This window comes from Notothenia rossii (genome assembly GCF_949606895.1).
Source record: "Notothenia rossii genome assembly, chromosome: 6".
Lineage (NCBI taxonomy): Eukaryota > Metazoa > Chordata > Actinopteri > Perciformes > Nototheniidae > Notothenia > Notothenia rossii.
This window is the reverse complement of record NC_136909.1, coordinates 26,002,836-26,024,331: the sequence shown is the minus strand read 5'-3', so window position 1 is coordinate 26,024,331 and position 21,496 is coordinate 26,002,836. Positions and strand designations below refer to the sequence as shown.

The 21,496-nt window shown below is 41.6% G+C and overlaps 1 protein-coding gene across 7 annotated transcripts in view; it reads left to right on the top strand.

Annotated features, from left to right (window-relative positions):
• Window positions 1-21,496, top strand: part of slc20a2 (solute carrier family 20 member 2) — a 54,146-nt gene that overhangs the window by 12,369 nt on the left and 20,281 nt on the right. For 4 of the 7 annotated variants that reach the window (XM_079690868.1, XM_079690869.1, XM_079690863.1 and 1 more), the window contains exon 2: window positions 20,346-20,910. In XM_079690868.1, the coding sequence (XP_079546994.1) occupies window positions 20,622-20,910 (289 nt within the window). In that variant the 5' untranslated portion in view covers window positions 20,346-20,621. Of the gene's footprint in view, window positions 1-11,649; window positions 11,810-12,822; window positions 13,165-20,345; window positions 20,911-21,496 lie in introns of those variants that run through there. The other 3 variants (XM_079690866.1, XM_079690867.1, XM_079690864.1) reach the window with 3 other exon arrangements.

Below are 21,496 nucleotides of genomic sequence, written 5' to 3'. Positions count from 1 at the left end.
ATTAGTGTGGCGAGGGGTGGGACAAGTCTTGTAGATTAATCATCGACCTGTGCGAGCCCGTCCACGCTTTTGTGTTGATGATGTTACTGCCTGTTTGCATTTGATTGTACGGATGGGGCCGGGCTCCATGTAAGGATGAGCAGCTGGCTCACTGGTCACTGCACACACTCATGTGACACTGCTATTTCTAGCCAAATCATTCCTCCTCCCTACTGCCTTTAGCAACAAGAGTGAGTGCTGGATATGTGACACCTCAGAAAGCAGCTCGGCTGGAAGTCGGAGTCAGTTTGTCAGAAAGAGTGAAGTGGTGTCTCAACAGAGACAGAGCCACTTTGTGTGTTTGGGGACATGCTAGGTAGAACAATGGCACGTATGAATGTGAATCATTCTGTTTGAGATGAGTGAGATGAAGGTATGGCACGTATCTGACATAGCAATTTACATGATCTCAGGTGATAGCATTGAGTTTTCCGAGTTCTGGCTTGGTGGCTTCCTTAAAAAACCAACACTTATATTGGTTACTATAGTTTCTGTGACATGTTAATCAGAAAAACAGCCCTCAAGACTCCTAAGTTCTACTGCACGTTCATACTGTAATTAATCTTTACTGACAATTTTAACGTTTGGAATCTATAACCCAGGTTTTTCCCAGTGTGCTGATCAGTGACATTACCCACTTCGATGACAGGCTAGAAGTAACTCGTTCACACATTGTCAACATCTTATGGTTCAAGGTTTCTGGGATGGTTTGTCGTCATTGTGGTAAATGTTTGATCACGTTATAAAAGCAATATTGACCCCCAAACTGCCATTGCATCAGTGTGTCAGTTATGGTGACATCTCAAATATTATGCAACATCTTTGGTACTAACGAAACTGGTCCAATACATATCAAAATGTGGATAAAGTTCCTATTCACAATGTTTATTTTACTGAATGATTTCTCCAAAAGTGTTTGTTCAAAAACAGAACTACTAAATGATTTAAAGATATCATTTGTCTTTACTTTGGAGACATGTAATTGTATAGTGTACAGGGAATAATATTGTAATCACATATTACTGCACTGAATCATAGCATTACGCTTAACAAGGCAGAAGGCAATTTTTCAGTTTAAGGGGGAATAATCAGGGTATTCAAACTGAGTGGAGTAAATGATAAGTAGTTTAATAACGGTCTTGTTGCTCACCCTTTAATAATTATAAAGTGTTTAATTGGCCCTCTTTAGATCTATAATAGTCCAAACAGAGAAATGAGCACAATGTTGGAATGGAGCATTCCACATTGGAAAATGCACTGGTACCAAAAATACATCTGTACTACAAGAAACCCTGGGGAGAACTCTGAAAGTGGAGCGTGCAGAACGAACAGGTCCTCTGCCTGAGCCAAGATGCTTTTTTAGGGTAATCAGGCCAGTAAACTATGAGAGACGAGGATTAAATACCATTTAAACTCTCCAGGGTCGCCAGCACTGAACAGGTGATGACATCTTCATAATGTTTCACACATTCCTGTAAGTGACCCCAGCCACCAGCACCCAGTAATGCTGAGAAGGCTTACCCGTAGAGATGTCCCGATCCGATCACGTGATCGGGGATCGGAGCCGATCACGTGATTTTCAAAAGATCGGAATCGGGAGGAAAAAAATCGGGGATCGGGATTTCTTTTTAAAAAAAATGTTTTAAATATATTTTTTAAAATTTTGTATTCAGTGTTACAAAAACAAAAATGACCAAGTTCAAGTCTTAAAGTCATCCTGAGGCCTTAGTTTTGGTTTCAAATTACAGAACATCATGTATGTGTTGCTTCTTTGGGGCTTGTTTTCATAGACCTGGTTGCTTATTTCTCTCAAATCTGGCAACAGAGTGGGCAGGGCGCAGTGTCTAATTGTAGCAGTAAGCTAACGAGTACTGAAAGCTTTATTTTGTTTTGATCCAATGCTGCACAACTGAACTGATCCAATGCTGCTGTGAAAGAAAGAAGCTATATCCATGTTGGATAGAATATCCAATTTAAATAAAAAAATAACCTTAAGGGACAACTTGAATGCTTTTTTTTCCTCTTAATGCATTGCATAAAGATCGGATCGGGAAAAATCGGTATCGGCAAATTGTCAAAATCAAATGATCGGAATCGGATCGGGAGCAAAAAAAGGTGATCGGGACATCCCTACTTACCCAGTTTTAGTCTGAACTGTGGTCAACAAACTTGTCAACATAATCTTTATACATACACTCTTCTGTTTAAGGCTGGCAAATAAACAGTGGGTGATTTTTCTTCTACTTTTGTCTAAGGCGGAACACGTTTTATTACATTTGAATATTGAAATATAAAGGAGTGCAAGTGCCTTAAAAACTGCAAAGTGAAAATGTTAGGAAGTGGAAGGAACCTTAAAGAGCAACTTGCAGGTTTTAAAAATAGATTTATGCTTAACCTCGCCTGAAAATTACAATTAAAAAAAGTTAATGCAGGATTTGATATGTTTTACAAAACATAAGGGCAGGAATTCAGAGGAAAAGGAGCCGTTTTGAGCTCTGCTACTAAAAACTGCTTTTTTTTAACGTCAACATGGGGGAGCAACTTTCTCGGACTCGTTCTCTGCCCAATCCGCGGTAGTAGTTTGTAGTGGTTGTGATTTAGTGAGCTGGTATTTTTTCGGTAATTTTACATTGCATTTCACAATTTTTAATCATGGTGAGCTGGAGTTTGTGCAGGTTGCACAAACTCCAGCCTGTCAGGACATCGAGTCCACAGTTTCCCTCACGGGAAAAGGACCCGGAGCTAGCTTTCGTTCCTTGGTGCATTGTGCGAGGTGCATCCACCTCCCTGCAGCACATACTCTCCACAGCTGAAGCCTATCAAAAAAACATTTATCAGGAAACCGTATTACATCTCTCTCTCACCCCTCCTTCGCTCCTCTCTCTCTCCGGTACACAGCACCCAGAGTCATATAATATATATGGCGCTGACAGCACCGTAAGACGTAGTGTGGAGTTGCATTAGGTAACGCGAGATACGGCTGATACTTGCGCATTCGTTTCTGTTATGGATTAGTGTCAACAGTCCTGCCAGTAACGTTACTATATTATCAATACTACTTTAGTTATAGCCTGATATATGATAGCTAACTTTACAATGTTGTGATGTGACCGACGTTAGCTAACAGCTGTCTGTAGCTAACGCCGGTCACTCACCAAGACAGCTGCCCTGTTCTCCACTGGTTCTCCACACACCAAAGCTCCATTTCTCGCCGATGGCCGTTATTTCTTCTAATCCTTGGCTGCTCCTGGTCTCTTGGACGCATAGCAGGCTCATAATTATAATCATATGCATTTGAATATATATTTTCAACTTCTTCTGTGTCAAAACTAGCATTGTGATCGATGTTTATTACTACGTTAGACCGGCCGCTCTCCCACATGTTACGTCACACGGGAGGTCACGTGGGGAGGCTTTTTGTATGCGGAAGTAAAAACGTCTTACAAAAACGACGCCAGATGTCACTGTAGTGTATATTTCTGTATATGTTTTTGAAAATCTAGTGTATACATAATTTTCCTACACATTTATTCACTGGTGTGTCTAACCTGCAAGTTGCTCTTTAAAGGTTGGGTAGGTAAGTTTGAGAAACCGTCTCGAGATACACTTTTTGTTATATTCCATGGAATGCTCTTAACATCCCGATAGCAATGAATATGTAAGTGCTCTGACAAAAAATCCATAAAAAAATGTCATCTGTGGAAGCCGTAGTACTGTAAAAAGCACGACCAATCATTTTAGCCGGCCCGGCTAAAATAGCTGGATGGCCTACCTGCCTGTCAGCCTTCCATCTGTGCACAAACTTATCTCGTGCCCTCATTGGTCATGTGCGCATTCGTGTGTGTTGGAGGAGGGGCTCTGTAAGGAAGTGGCAGATTTTTTCCGGCTGTGTATTTTCAAATTTTAGCGCAAATTCGAGCTGGTTCCTCCAAAATTACCTACCCCACCTTTTAAGGTTGGAGCCACACAAGGACAATAACGCAAACGGACCGAAATCGATATTAAAAAAGTATTCCGTCCACACGCAATAGGCACCAGAAATGTGCCCGTTCACACAAGACCGCTAGAAAGCGCTGGAGACGCTGTAGTACATATGCCGGGCCTGTAAGTGGCGCTGTACTCCTGCCACAAAAGCAGCGAAGAAGACTTCCCGCGCATGGTTGCCATGGTTGCCCTTCTGTTTACTCTCCACTGTGGACGCTCTGGCTCTTTTTGTCCCTCCCCGAGGCAAGCGTTTGCTCCTGCTGTATATCTCTCCGGTAGTCCACCAGCAGATGACAAAACACCCACCTCTCCGCCTCTTCCAAGGGACGAGGGGATCGTGCAGCAGAGTTTCAGTTAGATTTGTTTTCGCCGGTCAACATGTCCGTTAAAGTTTAAATCTTCCGGACAAAATTTGAAAAGCGCCGGTCCGACGTCTTCTTTGTTATTTATTGAGCTTTAAAACAAATTGATAACGACTCTATATAATAATATAAGAATACAAAACGGAGCCTCTCTTTTCCTCCCCCTCTTCTGACAGCCCAGCAGCTGATCTCTGAGCAGGAGAGGTGGACACGGAGCCGTTTGCCCCCCCAGAGTGTTTCGTTTGCAGATCTACCCACCTTGGGACCCATTATCGTTTTCTGCGCTTCCATGTCGGCCTCGTGTGGCCAAACCGTGTATCTGATAGAGAACTGTAGCAGATACAACCGTTATCGTCCTCGTGTGGCCGGGGCCTAAGTCTAAAGAGTGTGTTGTTGCTGTTCCTAAGGGACCAGCAGGGTAGACTAGTTTGTCTCTTTGTATAACAGCTAGCAGGTAGCTGGCAGTTGTAGCGACACACAGCTGATGGACAGAGGTGTCTGAATCTCCCCGTTTTCACCACTTTTTAAAATGTAAATTACCAACAGTGTGTCATTATGACTATTAGTGGTCAAATAACAACTTTATTGACCAAAATAAAGCTAATATGCTTTAATAACTAAATTGGTCAAACTACAGCTATAGATGGATATAAAGCTCTAGGGAACTACTAGTTTAACTTGGAAATTGACCACAGAAAAATAACAAATACATGCATGCATGTCTATGAAAAAGGCTGAACCCATCTGACCTTGTTTTACTACAATCTGCAGCTCTGGCTGTTGGCTCTACTGCAGCTTTGAATACCCCCTCATTATCATGTTTTGCGTGTTAGCGAATATGCAAATTGAAACTTGAGGTACAGAGGATGCATCTCGCTGCAGACACAACGTGATCTCTTAAGGCCCGGCCCGACACACCGGCCGTATTCGGCCGTCGATAGATGTCTGGCTGTCGATAAGCGTCCTGTCGCCCTACTCAGATTGGTGTGTCCAGCACCGTCGTGTCTTTTCGGCCGTGCCGACAACTTCCGCTCCCGATTCAACATGTTGAATCGGGAGGCTGTCTGCAAAATAAATCACTCTGATTGGCTGTTCAGCTTAGCGAATCAGTGCATGAGAAGCGAAACGGAAGCGAAGAAGGCACACACAGACAGCAGTGTTTCCCACAGAATTTGATTCTATTTGTGGGGGCACCACATCCACCCCCCCCCCCCCCCCCCCCTCAATTAAGAAAATACATGCGAGTTCATGGTTACTGTAGACAACGTTCTTGTTGCTCTGTGTTGCGTTAAAATGTAATAAACTATGAATGTGTCATACTCACATAACGGGAAGAAACTAAGCTAACTGACGATATGAACAATTTTTACCGAAACAAAACACAAGTCTCACAAGAAGCGTCTAAATGAGCCCTGAGCGGAAATAAATTAACGCACTTAGCACAGAACTCTAGGTATAAATCGATCGATATACTTATCGGATCTGCACAAACGAGCTTTGCTAGCAAGCTGAGTTTCCACAGATTCTAGAAATAATTATCATCACTGAGCGATCAGAACTTGCGACAGGCGAAGCAAAACCAGACAACACACGACGTAGTTTTAGATAGCAAAAAATGGAGATATGCTCACCTTTTGCTGTTATTCTGATCAAAAGTTGTGTTCAATGGCATTAAAACGAGAAAAACGCGGCTGAAGGTTAATCTAATGTGTCTGTCACTTTGACAAAATTATTGATAATCCATAATTCCATTTTTATGTCAAAAACTGAGTTTTCATATTAGCTGCTAATGATAGCTTCCAGAGTGTATGACAGCTTCCTGTTTTGGGTATTCTGGCTACGCGTCACTCTCACTCCTTATTTGGTAACGTGTGTGTGTATGTGGAACTTCCCCTCAATTCCATTGGCTCTAACGGTTAAGAAGAGATGTCAATCATCTTGTTTTGCATCAATCTTGATACAGGGTACTTATTATATGTTATAGTTTGGATTCCTAAAGCTTTTAGTCTACTATTCCATCATTCAAGGGTGGTTTTCACTATAAGTAATGTTTTTTTTTTGGACGGACGCAATAATTTACATTTGTTTTCTATGTTGAATCTGAATTTACTTAAAAAAAAATAAATCTATATTGATTCTGACTCTTCTACATCCAACTCACAGGTTTATCATTGCTTTGAGAAAAAAGATTATTAATTTATCCCTTTTAGAAGTGAAGTTATTGTCATTTGTTCTGGGAATGTCATTTTCGAGCCTGAGACCTGAAAAACAGGCTCGGGGCTTGCATATTAAGAGAACACCTACCATTTAAATGTTTGTGGCAAATGAGAAAAACACAAGGGCATTTGAGTTTAACTGTGCCCCCTCCTGGTGGGGCTAGACTTTGTTCTGATTTGAGGCAATAGGTGGAAAAGGAAATTATTTATCCCAAAAGGATTAGAGGTGACCCAGACAAACCCACCCTCCTCATTGACCCTCCATCACCGGAACACCAGCAGACCACTTGTCACAATGACTTTCCTTCAGCGTCAAACATGCTGCGACAGCACTCGGACACAAAGAAAGTAGCACATGCCACACACAGCCTCAATCTGTGCTTCACCCAAAAATATCTCCCCTTCCTTAGTCACTTTAACAGCTGTATTAAAACATGTTCCTTAATAGCCTGAACTAGTGGCATTATGTAGGCAACCGTTTGAGTTAACAGACAGAATTAGAGAAAAAACAATATCAAAGGTCTCTTCTTTCTCTACTTTGATAGCTGCATTCATAGCAGGATAAAAATCATTCCGTTTAACAATTATCATAAGTTCAGTCTGGTTCTAACCAGATTTGCAAACTTGCCACACGAATGCAAAAACGAGCACCTGCCCTTTTTAAGTCGAAAAGTACAATCTGTGAGCGTGTGTGCATGTGCTGTAAGTGTGCTCCACTACTGGCAGACATGTTATAGATAACACTGGTCACACAGTGTGTCATTTTAGGATTAACTCATTCATGCTTCCGAAGTAGTGAAAGCAGCTGTACCCGAATGGATCTCCTGCCAGGCAATCTTTCTACTATGTTGACGATAAAAGATTGTGACTTTGGTAGTACACATATTTGTCCAAGCCTCCCAGCGGACTGTTCAGTTTTTCTTCATCAACCTTTTGGGAGGAAGACTTTATATAGTTTGGAAAAGATTCAGCTAGACTGGATCTGGCTTTTGACACAACACAATATCTTGTCGAATCTTGGTTCACTGGCAAATTTCAGTATCTTGCCAGAGAGAATTAAAATCTCTTAGGTTTACAGTGTACACTATTGGTGTCAAATGGGACAAGATTCCCTCCCTCATGATATTTAAAGAACATAACATAACTTGTTTTAAATTCTACAATATTGAGTGGTAAATGCATTGTAACAGGTGTATGTATCGTTCAAACTTTCGATAATGGTGCCAATATACATTTCAACACAACTCAAACTTAAGCACTGTGTTCACTGTAGTGAGCAAAACAATTATCTTTGTGTTAAAGTGCACATATCATGCTATTTTTAGGCATTAGCATAGGTCTCAGATTATACAAATATATAAAAAACATGTCAATGAAGTGTTTTGCTCAAAATACCAAACAGATCAACCATTCTAACCATGCCTCATATCCCTCTATTTCACTTCCTGTTTCAAAAGTGCTGATTTGGGGTAGGCTATAAATATATAAATATATTTATACCAAACCAGTGTGTGTTGTTTTTTTCAGATCAATTGCAAACTTTACAAAACAGGTTAATAAGATTTCTTACTTCAGTTCATAAAGTCTCCCTTGGTAGACCCCTTGATGCGATTAAAGCCTAATGCTTAAGTCGTCATGTGAAACTCCACTCCCTGTTGTGACCGGTCTAAGTGCCAGTTTCTCAGCTCGTTCTACGGCCTGTCAGCCGCGGCTAATGCTAGCAGCACGTTTTCCAGCATTACTCTTCGTTTTCACCGAGAATAACAGTGCAGGGCTAATCCACTGACTGACTGATTTGCAGGCCTAATCCAGCCAGCCTTGTGTTTTCCCTCTAGCTGTGTGCACAGAGGTTGTGTGTGCACCAGGCCAGGCCTCTCAGTTGCGCAGAGAGGCCAGGCCTTCCTGCAAAGCGGTGGCGAGGTAAGGACCCCGTGTCCCCCGCTGCCGCACCGTCTTCCACAACGTGTGCGCAGCAGCAGGTCTAATCAAAGCACTCCATAATACTGTTAGCTGGGTCATGTGCTGGAAGCCAGGATTGAGAGCAAGAGGGCACAGGCCACTAGATCCAGCTTAGGAGGGGCGTTCTCTCCCCTTTTCCCTCTCTTGGTCTCCCCCGCTCCGGGGGAGACCCAGAGAGGGAAAAGGGGAGAGAACGCAGAATGCTCTGCGGTTCTGTCCTCACAGGTGGGAGATAACCATCCAAGGTCAAAAATGTCCGTTACTCACAGAATGAATAGAAACAACCATGCATTTTATATATAGCATAGTATACTATGTTTTAAAATGATTCAAAGGTGTATAATATAATTTGTTTGCCTTACCAACTGAATTACTCCTACTTTTTTATACATTTTGCAAAGCAAAGTAGATACTTCAAACCTTGTTCATTAAAAAAAGAAATTCCTTAGCCTTTCATCACCTACTGTTCCACCTTTAGTACTCTAGCACTATGTAGCATATTTCACAGAATGCTACTACCATGAAAAAAGACACGGACAAGAACATTTAACATACGTGTTAACCGTCAGTCATTGTGGTCATTTGAAAAATAAATAAAAGACTTGCCCGGAAAAAGAACGAAGTTAACTGCACAGCTGAGCTCCTGGAAATGTTTTTTATAGGGCTGTCAACATTAACACTTTTATGGTCGCAATTCATCTGGAAACCGCAATGCATTAAAATAAACAATTGTACGATGTAATTGGTCAGTCGGCACCTTAGTGCAGATGGAAGACCGAAACGGAGAAGACAAGATCAATTCCTCCCTATTAGTGTGGACGTAGCTTCAAGCATCATTAGTCATGTTTTTACTTCTCCTTTCTCACAGAATCTCCTGACCTTTTCTGTGCTGTGTTTTCCACACTCACTAATACCCTCACCCACTTTGCTCCAGTAACACATTGTAATACCGCAGAGCATGCCAACATTAGATTACCAGTCTCAGCATTTGAGAGAGAGGGGGGTAAGTTGGAGGTCCGTCAGTGCTTTGCAAGTATCAAGCCAGGTCAACATTTCCCAGCTTCTAAGATGACGAGAAACGGGAGGAGGAAGCAGAGGAGGATGCTCAGGGGTGAAGGGGGCAGGTGTCGCTTTTGGGCACCTGCGCTGATTTGTGGAAGAGAACTGGAACCGTCCGGCTGAAGCTGAGTGCAGGAGGGGGGTGATGAAAACAGAGAGAGGGTCAAGGGTAAGATGACTCCTAAACACAGGAACATTGAGGCAGATGGTTGAAAGAGAAGAAAGGCGGACTTCAACCTCCAAAAGCCTTCTGTGTCGATATAGTCATATGATATGATATGATATGAAGGCTAGCCAACAAAACGAGCTCCCTTATTGGTAATAAAGCAGTTGGCTCTGTATTCATCTTTCAAGCAAATTTGATTGGTCAATTAGGATCCCTGTTGTGAGCATGGTTTATTCTCAGAGGTGATTCATAGTTTCTAAGAGCCCTATTTTGGGAGCTGCATCCTTTGTGTTGCTACTATTTTAACCTTGTGGTTTAAATGCATTATACTTGTTTGTGTGTGTTTACTTGGATACACACGCTGAAGACCTTTTTCTAGATTATCACATCAAATCCCAAATGTATTTAATATGTTGGAAATCATGAATTTTGTATCTTTTTAGATGTTCAAACAGTGTAAGCACAGCTCAGTTTCAGTTGTTTAAAACGGTTGTACAGGGACTTGATCAGGGAGGAGTCGCTTCAGTCACTTTGCCATTTCAGGGTGAGGGAGTCAAACCTGTGCACAGTCTCCCCTGAAACCAGAGAGAGCTGACCTTACAAAAGTATTTAAACATAAGACTTACTCAACACTGAAAGCCAGAGGGGGGGCTCAATTGTTTGCTGTTGTAACACGGCCGGCTTTAGTGTTGCTAAAGGCTGATATGTGTTCAGTTCAGGAGTGTGAGACCAACATTTCCCTGATTTTGTCAGCCCTTGAAACTGGGTTGAAGAAGGTAACTGCCATATTTATGCTCAGAAGAAGACTCGAGCTGCAAAGACCTACAAATAATTCACAATAAACGGCCTTGTGAAAGACGACTGTTTAAAATATGTAGATGGTTAACTCAGAGTTATTTATGTGTGCTGTTTATCTTTGTTGTTGGTGGTGAGTGCCAATAACACAAAGCCTATTCATAAATCTATGTAATCATCAACTGTGTTTACAATATAATTATTCTACTGAAGGCATATACTACTACTTATTAGTCCTGTGTTTCTACACATACATATATAGGTGCACATTCGAAAATGACATTTGAAACTGACGCCACATGTAGTCAGTTCTTGTGTCAAACCCAAACTATGAAGAGAAAAATAAATATTCATAAAGCCTGGAACAAAGTGTTGATTTCGATTGTGCCATGAGAGTCAGGCAAAGAGTCATCCTGAGGTTATAACTCATCACTATCTGGACAAAAAAAGTGTTCTAAAAACGAATGATTTAGCTGCAGTCCCACATTAGTTTTTGATGGATTGCTTGTAATGGCCGTCAGAAGCAATCTGAAGGATTTCCACAGTCACTTGCTCTTTGACAACCTGACTTAATGCTGAAAATAGAATGAATAGTGTGTGTGTGTGTGTGTGTGTGTGTGTGTGTGTGTGTGTGTGTGTGTGTGTGTGTGTGTGTGTGTGTGTGTGTGTGTGTGTGTGTGTGTGTGTGTGTGTGTGTGTGTGTGTGTGTGTGTGTGTGTGTGTGTGTGTGTGTGTGTGTGTGTGTGTGTGTGTGTGTGTGTGTGTGTGTGTGTGTGTGTGTGTGTGTGTGTGTGTGTGTGTGTGTGTGAGAGAGAGAGAGTTAGAGAGGAGTCTTTGAAGAAAGTTGTGAAACTACATGCTCTTCTCAGTCATGCACACAGTTGTTGTCATTCTTAAGAGACCCCCGTCGTGGTCATGGAGGCTGACTGGTCCCGACACTGTTGTCCAGTGTATGTGTGTGTTTTGGTTGTATGAGAGAGCGCCTCCCTGCTGTGAGCGCAGAGTCAGAGGCAGCAGGTGCAGCTGACGCACACAGGCTTTTTAGCAGGCAGGGCCAGTTGGGGGACAGAAAGGGAGAGAATGAGTGAGAGGCAGAAAGCCAGATCAGACCTCTGAGTGTTAACGGACCAATGCATTTATCTGCCCTATTCTAGTCCTCGCACAGTATGTGACAACCAAGGGAACATGACCTGAACTGCACAGAAATGTCCTCAGCTTCAAAGGTGTGCGTGAGTGTGTTTTTTTTTTAATGGTTTTATAAGTACAAAGATTGTTTGGAGCTCAAGCAATAACCTGGAAGACTTGAGGAATGTGTGAGGTGCGTAGTTTTTTTTGAGCGTTTACTTTTTATCAGTTTACATTTTTCTTTATGAAGATACAATAACTGTTCAAAAAGTCAAGAGTGTTGTGCTGGGATCATGGTTAACAGCAACATATCAGGAAGCTTTTACTCATTATACTCCTGCTTTATCTACCTGTTAAAGGGGACTTATTAGTTATTCCTTATACTCATGTTATCTGAACATGGCAGCGCACACAAAACTGACCAGGTTTACAAAAATGTGTTTTTTTCATGATTGGTCTTTAATATACTAGCTATATATACCAATGCTTCTTGTAGCATTATGGGTGAGTGTTGAGAAACTGCTGAAGAGTTGTGGACTCTGTGACTCTGCAGTGAATGTGGTCCTCACTCTCCAAGTGTCAAAGAGCCGGCGCGGTCTCCGCCTGCTGAGACCAAGTCACATAAAGACATGCTGTTCAGCATGTCTTTGAAAGGCACAATTGTGGCAGAGAGAGAACGGCGGAGAAAGTGATGGGGGGATCGCAGCCAAATCACAGTTTTGAGATAGTGTGTGCACTTGTGTGACAACTGCCTGGTGTTACCAAGACCCGAAGTGGCTCAACTAATTTCATTATGCCCTAATGAGCATTATAGATGATTGTGTAACCCAGACCTCACACTGATCAGGTCTTTCACTATGTAGTTCCTCAAGTGTGCATATTATATTGACCAAAGTAACCAAGGGAATGCTCCCAATGCCCTTGATCCATCGGCATGCTTTTCAACACAGCTTCTCCTCCTCTCCCTCATTTCTCCCCCTCATTTGTTATCCTCCTCCGCCGCCATTGGCTGCCTCCTCTCCATCTGTCCGTCCCCCCTGCTCACGGACAGCCAGTCAGCGGTACACATGTCTCTTCCACATTCGTCATTGGTTGGCGTGTGCTGTGAATGCGGATTCTTTCCTTTAAGAGGCAGTCTAGACTCAGCTGGCTGCACGGATTGCTCTCCTCTCTCTCGTTCGCTCGCTCGTTCCTTTTCTTTCCTGCAACACCACTACAACCTGCTGATTTATCTTTTTCCTTTCTCTCCTCCCGCCATCAGCCGTTCTCTTCCACTGTGATAATTTAATTTCTCTTCATATCACATGTTCACCCTTCAGTTTTAATCCTGGTCCATTTGTCTTTTTCAACCGAATATTTCCTTTCGTCTGTTTCTATCCCCAATACTGTCATTTCTGTCTTTGACATTATTTCATGTCCACCACTTTCTCTCTCTCCGTTGATGTGAGAAGACATGAAGGTGAGTGGAGCTGATTTACAGGCCTACTCGTCTCTTTTTTCTGCTTTTTGTCTTAACCATAGCTCTTAACTTTATACGCCATCTGGTAAATGACAACTGCAGGACAGTGTCCTTGTAGGCAGAGAATGCATCTGTGTATGCTTCAGGTGTAACAATTAGATAGTGCCGGTAGTGATGCTACTGTGAGTCATCCTCTGACGCTGCATGTATGTTCTCTTGTCCTTTCAGCATGTGCCTACAGATGAAAGGTTAGTTGATGAGTGGAGGATGGGGGGGCTTTAAAATCATTGCGTGGAAAGTGTAGCCGTATGTCAATGCAGCCTGTAGATCGTGACAGTGTTTTGCAGCAGCTGTGCTGCAGTGGCATCTGAGGCAGATTAATGAGCACTGTATGGCAGCGAGTGATCAAAGGAAGTTTCTCTTCAGTCAGGGAACATAACATAACAAAAGCTTCCAGAACCCAGTGCCGTAACAGGTTATTATGCTCTGTGAAGTAGCTGGATAGTACACATTATCTTCCGTTTGTAAAATAATGTCAATATTCTCCACATGGTTTGAGCAACTTCCCTTAAATGTGTCCTCATCTAGGCATCTTGAAAAATATTCAAGCACAGATCACTTGTGGACCTAATTTAGTCTTGTTTCCCCACATAGTGTTTTCTGTGTCAGTGCCCTCATTATGTTTGTTATGTTTTGCCACCTGGCACCCACAGGAAGAAAATGTGTCATCCAGAAATAATCGTCAAGAGCATGTAGCCTCAGAGAGCATGTCACTCTCAAGTGATTTTATTTAGAGTATCTTTTTAAATGGGAAAGCAATTTAATTCTGGCTGAGTATGAGATGGTAACATACTGCTTTTAATGTATTATGCTTTTCTAGCTCAGAGGAAAAATTGCCACACACACACACACACACACACACACACACACACACACACACACACACACACACACACACACACACACACACACACACACACACACACACACACACACACACACACACACACACACACACACACACACACACACACACACACACACACACACACACACACACACACACACACACACACACACACACACACACACACACACCATTGCCATTCCAAGACGCTGGCCTGCCCATTGGGAGCAATTTTGGGTCAGTGTTGACTTGCGAGAGTACACTTAGACATGTGGAACAGAAGCAGTGGAGGATTGAGCCGGCAACCATTAGTGGATGACCTGGTCTACCTTCTGGAAAACAGCAATCCCCAGATAGTAAAGTTTCATACAACCATACAAACTCGAAGAAATCTCCAATATTAGAAAATCTCATCTAATGGCAGTAACAAATGGTGGGAATACTTGGATTTAAAGTTTTCTAAAAGAGAGTTGCATATGTTTGTAAGAAGAAAAACTTAAACTAAATATTCTCAACTTGTCCATAAATTACCAATCTCCCATTTTCTGGAGTCATGGAGATGATTCCAAAAGTGGTAGCCACGGTTACATCAGTTTAACAACATCACGAAAACATCATAATGAGTCGTCAATTAAAATCCGCCTGAAATTAATTGGGCAATTATAATCCAAAGTAGCTGCGCTCAAATATTGCTAGCTTTCATAAAATCAAGAGCAATCACCTCGGACAGCTCCCACATCCCTGGTGGTCTCCGGTTCAGCACCCTGGACAGCGGTCCTGAAACACTTTAGTGCATAAGGTTATAAAAGATTCACCTGAGCTCAACATGGAAGCTGTATGTGACTGTAGGATTATCTATTTATTGTAACAAACATATATCACAGCTGAACATAAAACAGTTACTCGCAATAGTGTTCTTGGTACTTGGATTCCTGCTGCCAGATAAAGTCAATTAACCTGAGCCGCTGCCCCTCGAAAAGAAAAAGGTGGGCTTTAAGAAATAAATGCAAGGCTCTCTGACACATTATCAGTATTTCATTCCATGTGGCCTTTTAAACCAACTCTATTTTGTTGTGTAGAAATTGGAAATTCTGCATGTCATATCAACACACACAATCCCTCCTGTGATACAAAACCTACCCACCCACTCCTCTACCAGCCATTAAAAATGTCTCGTAAGCTGTGACAAGGGGGGACGATAAAAGAGGCGAACAAACCAAAACGGAAGAGATTGTTTTGAGGAAGCAGAGACACTGACTGACGGCGCAATCTTCACGGGGGGGAAAAACCCTCTATTGGCTGCACGGAAGCTGGTGCTCGCTGTTTCTCTCGGAAATGTAATTAGAACGCCGGTAGGCGCCGACACTTCCGGGTTGGGAGTATAGTCAGGGAAGACGGCATAAAACCCGGTCTGGACTAAATACCCAGACCTGACTACACGAAGCAGTGTAATCTGTATTTATTTAAAGTGTTCTGTGGGAGGATGGGGAAATTAAACGAAGATGTGTTTTCTGTGGTTGGTGAACTGAACTGAAACTAATACGCTATGTGGATTATTGTTTTGGGATAGCCGTGGACTGTACAAAGAAAAACTGGAACGGAGTTTTGTGGATTATGTTATTTTTGTTGGACTATTTTTCATGAACTATATTGATTACACTTTTTTCACTCACATGGGACTCATTGTTTTTTAACTATTGAATATATATATCATTTGTCTGCATTTAAAGAGATGTGTTGTGTGTTTTTGTTCAAAGGTATTAATTTACTATATTGAAAATATAGAAATATTTTACTGGTTAAGAGGGACATGTGCTCTATATTTTCCTGTCGGTAACATGTACCCTTTGTAGGGTTTGACTTGATCTTAACTCTAAATTGTCAGGCTTGACCTGACTGGCACCCAGCAACTATAGTCAAACCGCTACAACTGTATGTAATATGTGCATGTCTAAATTTAAACACTTTATCCTTAACAACTATTAAAAACATAACTTGTCCCTCTGAGTGAGTTTCTGCACCTCATCTCAAACATCTCTCCTAAATTATTCTACTTGGCCAAAAAGTCATTCCTTCCCTCCGGTATCAATGGCTGTGAGTTTTCCATTAATTCCAGCATTTTACTGTTTCATCTCCAGTTTATGCTCTGCATCCTAATGATCAGCAATACAGCAACATACTCCTGTAATGCATTCTTACCCACTTGAAAACATAACCTTCAGAAAGGTTGCATAACATTATATGCAACACATTTTATTAAGGTATTGAAGTCTTTAGTGGTTTCGCTTTCAAAATGCTTCAAAGCTTCAAGGTCCCAATGAATCATTCATTAAAGCAGCGTGAATGCTCACAAGTCACACAGCTTGATCGTGTAGCCTGAGGTGGTGAGGACCCTTACTAAAGATCATAAAGCCAATCTTTTGGCAAGAAATCTGTTTTATAAAAGCTCTGTTTGGCTTGTAAGACATGCATGAATCCTGGCACATACTGTGTTCTCTGGATATTTGCTGTATGTACAATAGGGCTGAACGATTAATCGATTTTAAATTGAAATCGCGATTTGAAATGATGCGATTATCAAATCGCAAAGCCAGCAATTTCTTTTAGCATTTGTTTTGTTTTGTTCTTCTTGTGTGTCAGTCATCCACACCAATCAGAAGTGCTGTGCTCCACATGTACCAGCCATTGTTAACCAATCAGAAGTGGCCCGTGATAGAAGGTGATAGACAGATTGATCCATTCACCTGCCAAGTATTTTTGAAAGTGCCTACCCATCGAAAAATCGATGAAACTAGACATTTCACAGATTATAGGGTAAAGGTCGACATGTACTTCATACGGCTTTGTCTGGGCCCTCAGGCTGTCACTTTAGTCCCTTAACATGCTGACTATTTCCTGTAGCGCTGACGAGGCTATTGAAGTTGGAGCACATGTTTTTATTCCATTTAAACAAGGACAGAGGGACTGTTTTTATCTCCTGTGTAGCACAGCAGTGAATTAGAGGACTCCACCGGTTACCCCTAGACGACTTGGCCCTGGAGAAAAATAGTTTTTATGTGTGCAACTGGGAGAGGGGGCATGTGAGCTTGTGGTTACAGCAGGACGAGGTCTTCAGACTAGACTGAGCGTCAGCTGCAGCTGTCATATTGAGTTTCCCTGTTTAGAAAATTGTAGACCTGATTAAAAACGCCTGGTACGTGTGAATACGCCTACACTAGAGTCACTTGTGATCATCTTTCCTCCTTCTCTCACTTCAACGATGGACTCCCTGCTTTGTATGGTGTGGCGTCAGACTGTTCCCTCTGTGGAGCTGTGTTTTGTGGAGTGCCGTGTTTGACTGTGGTCCTCTGGTGGCTGAGGTGTTCCCCGAATTAAACATTTACACAGTGTCTTGTTTAAGTCCTTCAAGGTCTGCTACTGTGACTACATTGACTGTGAAATATGTGTTTATACAGCACTTCTCAAAAGAGATTTTCAAACAGTAAAACCAGATTATGAAACGAGACGTATACACAAATTATTTAGGGTTTCTCATAATAACGTGCCTGCTGTTGCAGATTTAACAGCATTTTAATGTTTCTGATAAACCAGTCTAAATGAGAACCAGCGGTACATCACATGGAGCACTTAAGGAATTATTTTACAGATTCAGATAAAGATCAGAGACCTACTTAGGATTTTATTGTTATGTTCGATCATGAATTAATAACTTAGGTAACCTTTTAGTAGACTTGAGCAGTATAAAGGTATTACGGTATACCAGGACATTTAAAATTCCCAAGGTGATGTTATTCAATACTTTTTAAAAATGCAAACACTCCTCTTAAACTTATACAGTCACGGTTCTTAACAGCATATTTAAAGCCCAGCAGGACAAAGTTAGCTCCCTGCCGGGCATAAGCATCAGGGATTTCAAAACAAGTACAGATAAATACTATAATATACCGTATACCCAGGTGAAATGTCAGGAAGGTGTGAGAAAACACAGACCTTACAAGCCTTCTTTTTTGGCAGCAATACTCATGATGGACACAATTGTATGACTTGAGGTTATGGACTTTTGGCCCAGAAGTCTCAGACCTCTCTCTAAAGACTCTTTAAGTCCAGGAGCTGTGATCCTTTCACTCTGATCCTGCGCTCTGATCTCTGGAAGCGGTTGAGAAGAGAATTTTCCCTCAAGGATCAGTGAAGTACCACATATTTTTATCTCAATTCTTTCTGGGATTTCGCAAAACCCTGAGCTCTCTTTTCCTGATAAATGTCCATTGTAACTTTAGGTACTGGAACCATATCTTTGAGGGTCTTACTCAGACCTGATTAAAAACAAAGTATTGTCTATATTCACATGTGTTGTGGTTTGATAATAGGATAAAGCATAACCGTATGTGACCTCAACTGTTCCAGATGGGGATCTTGGTTGGGAGGAGGGAGCCATAACGTGCCGCAGGTTATAAGAAAACCTCACCCCCCCGCGATGGGGAGCACAGTCGTGTTCATGCTGAGGGAATGTGCTACTCCGGCCTGCAAGCTGTTTACATTTAATGCTCCCATTAACATTTGGCTTAACCGTAGAAGGAAGTGTGCGGCTATTAACCCCTATGAAATGACTGATTATGTGACATAGTCAAAGTTAAAAGAGGAGAGAGAACCCAGACCAAGTCGTTTGTGGCGTAGAAGTTTCTCAGGGACCACCAGAGGCTTCAGTGTTGGTGGCCTTATTTCTGAGGCATGTTGCCATTGTTGTGATGTGAATAAGCCTTGTGGAACTTAACAGGGACGTGGGAAGCTGTTGCCTGTTGTTTTTGTGGATCTGATGTTATCCTCCTATCAAATAAATAGGAAGGAAGTGCAGAGCCTAGCTTTCTAATCACAGCAGAGTCAGTGGATCCCCTAACAACCACAACTGCTATTTTATTATGGTTACAATTAACAAGTATTTGATTCATCAATTAATCATTCCATCTACTAAATGTAAGAAAATAGTCAAATATGCTCAATACAATCACGTTAAAATATCTTGTTTTGTCCAACCAAGTCCAACAACTGAAATTATTGAAAAAAAACGTTATGAAACCAAGCATCAGATATTTACTTTGCTATAGCTGATGAAAGGTTTTATTTGTTAAAAAGGATAGGACTTTTCTTTAGATCAATTAGTCATTTTAGGTCTATACTTTATTATTCTTTTATCATCATTATTCAAAACACTGATCAATTCACAGGCATTCTGCTTATTGTCAAATTTGACTTTACAGTTTGATTTATTATTAATATCTTTTAGAATGATCTTTTCACCCCTTTTCAACGTTTTTTCGTTTCATTGACAACAATTGATGCAAGCAGAACCAGGGAAGTTAGTGTTTCTACTATACAATCAGCTTACTTACCTGAGCCCAAAAAGTGCAGTTTTGTGAACTTAGCCCCCCCCCCCTGCAGCAGTGAAACACACTGCTGATGTTCTTACTGCATTGCAGTCTTAACTTTTTTCATTTTGTACTGCAGCAAAGCCTTCGATTTGTTTGAACTTGTACTCCAAAGCCTGTTACAAAACGTGTGTGTACCTTTGACTGTCACCAGCACCATAGAGTCATGCTCAGGCCAAATGAGCAAAGATTAGAAAAGTGAATACAATTTTCTGAGCAAACGTCCACCGACTGTATTTCAGTGAAATCAGCGTCATGTGATTTAAAAACATGTAATACCATTGATAACTCTGCCTAATATAAGTGTATGCATTAGTGTGTCAGACATAACAATGATAGTGGTCAGGATAATCTGGTCTAATATAAAAACTAAATTATAAATGAATGTCAAAGGCTATCTGGATGTGGGGCAAAGGGAAAAGCTGTGAATAAAAGTAGGTAGTCATGTCAGCTGCCCTGTTGTGTTGGGGATGAGGTGTTAATAGTGTACTCTTCTGTTGGGAGAATTGCTCACCTCTCACTCTGGATACTGTGGTCTTATTATAGCCTCAGCGCTAACAGCAGGCTCTCTGGAAGGTCTGATTTGATTTCTTTGAAGTGCAGGCTTCAAGTGATGTCCTGATGTGGCTATCTGAGATGTTATCAGCTTTTCCCTCATTTCATCAAAGCCCATTCTGCATTGTCATCATCCATACTGAATCTGTTTTGTCTTCATAGACTCCCTCCTTACTCTCTGGTCCCTCCCCCTTTTATTTTCTCGTCAGGTGTTGTCAGATGGTTGATGCTGTTGAAAAAGGGTAATCACGGGTTTTAACACTAATCTGTTCCTGTGTCTCTTGTCTCTCTGGCAGGTGAAGGATTGTACGGACACCCCGTCTCACACTAAGCTATGGAATGCTCCCTGCACCCACCATCACTAGTCTCCAATCTTTGGACTGAGCTCAAAACGCTTAGTTAGCGGCTGTGCTTCTCCCCTCAAACTCTTTATAACCAGGGGACGAAGAAAAAGGGGCGGACTTACCTCAACCGCTATAAGCGCACAGAGCACTTTTATTTTTTAAAGAATCAATAAGCTATTTTTGTCTTTTTCTCCACTTGGATTTTGCCCCCCGTGAAAACATACCAAGATGGATCTAGAGCCGTATCTGTGGATGGTGATCCTTGGCTTCATCATTGCCTTTGTTCTAGCCTTTTCTGTGGGCGCCAATGATGTGGCCAATTCTTTTGGCACAGCAGTGGGGTCCGGCGTGGTCACATTGAAGCAGGCCTGCATCCTGGCGTCTATCTTTGAGACCCTTGGCTCAATGCTGCTGGGGGCCAAAGTGGGCGAGACGATTCGGAAGGGCATCATAGACGTCTCCCTTTACAACGAGACGGTGCCTACACTCATGGCAGGGGAGGTCAGCGCCATGGTCGGTAAGTTTGGCACATTTTTACATCAAATATGGAGCTGAAATGATATGTTGATTATTCTATATTCAAGAAAAATGCATTCTCTGCAGTCACTTGAATATCTTTCGGTTTTTGAAAAAACATGCAAGAAAATGTCTCCTTGGGTTCTGGGAAATCAAAGCCACCATTTAAAAAGAAAAGTGTAATCCAGGGAGTTGGGTAATTGCTGCTTATGACTCACTTTAGAAAGTCACACTAATGAGTAATAATTACATGACATATGAAACAATTAGCAGACCATGAAATGAATTAACCTGTAACTTTCTTTTGATTTGCCAAGTTTCTCTATTTACGGTTCAGGTTCAGGTTCTTTATTTGTACCCATAGGTAGATTTTGTTTGCAGAGAAAAAGGGGATCCACCCTGACACACTCTAAAAACAAACACAAACAACAGACACATCTCTAATGAAAGGACTAATAAAAAGTACAAGTACACCAAGTACAAGTACATCCTGCTCTGTCAAATCTCAAAATATTTCTAAAACATTTAAGAAGAAAAACACAAGTACAATCATGGACATTCAAAATTCCTAATTAAATAATTGAATA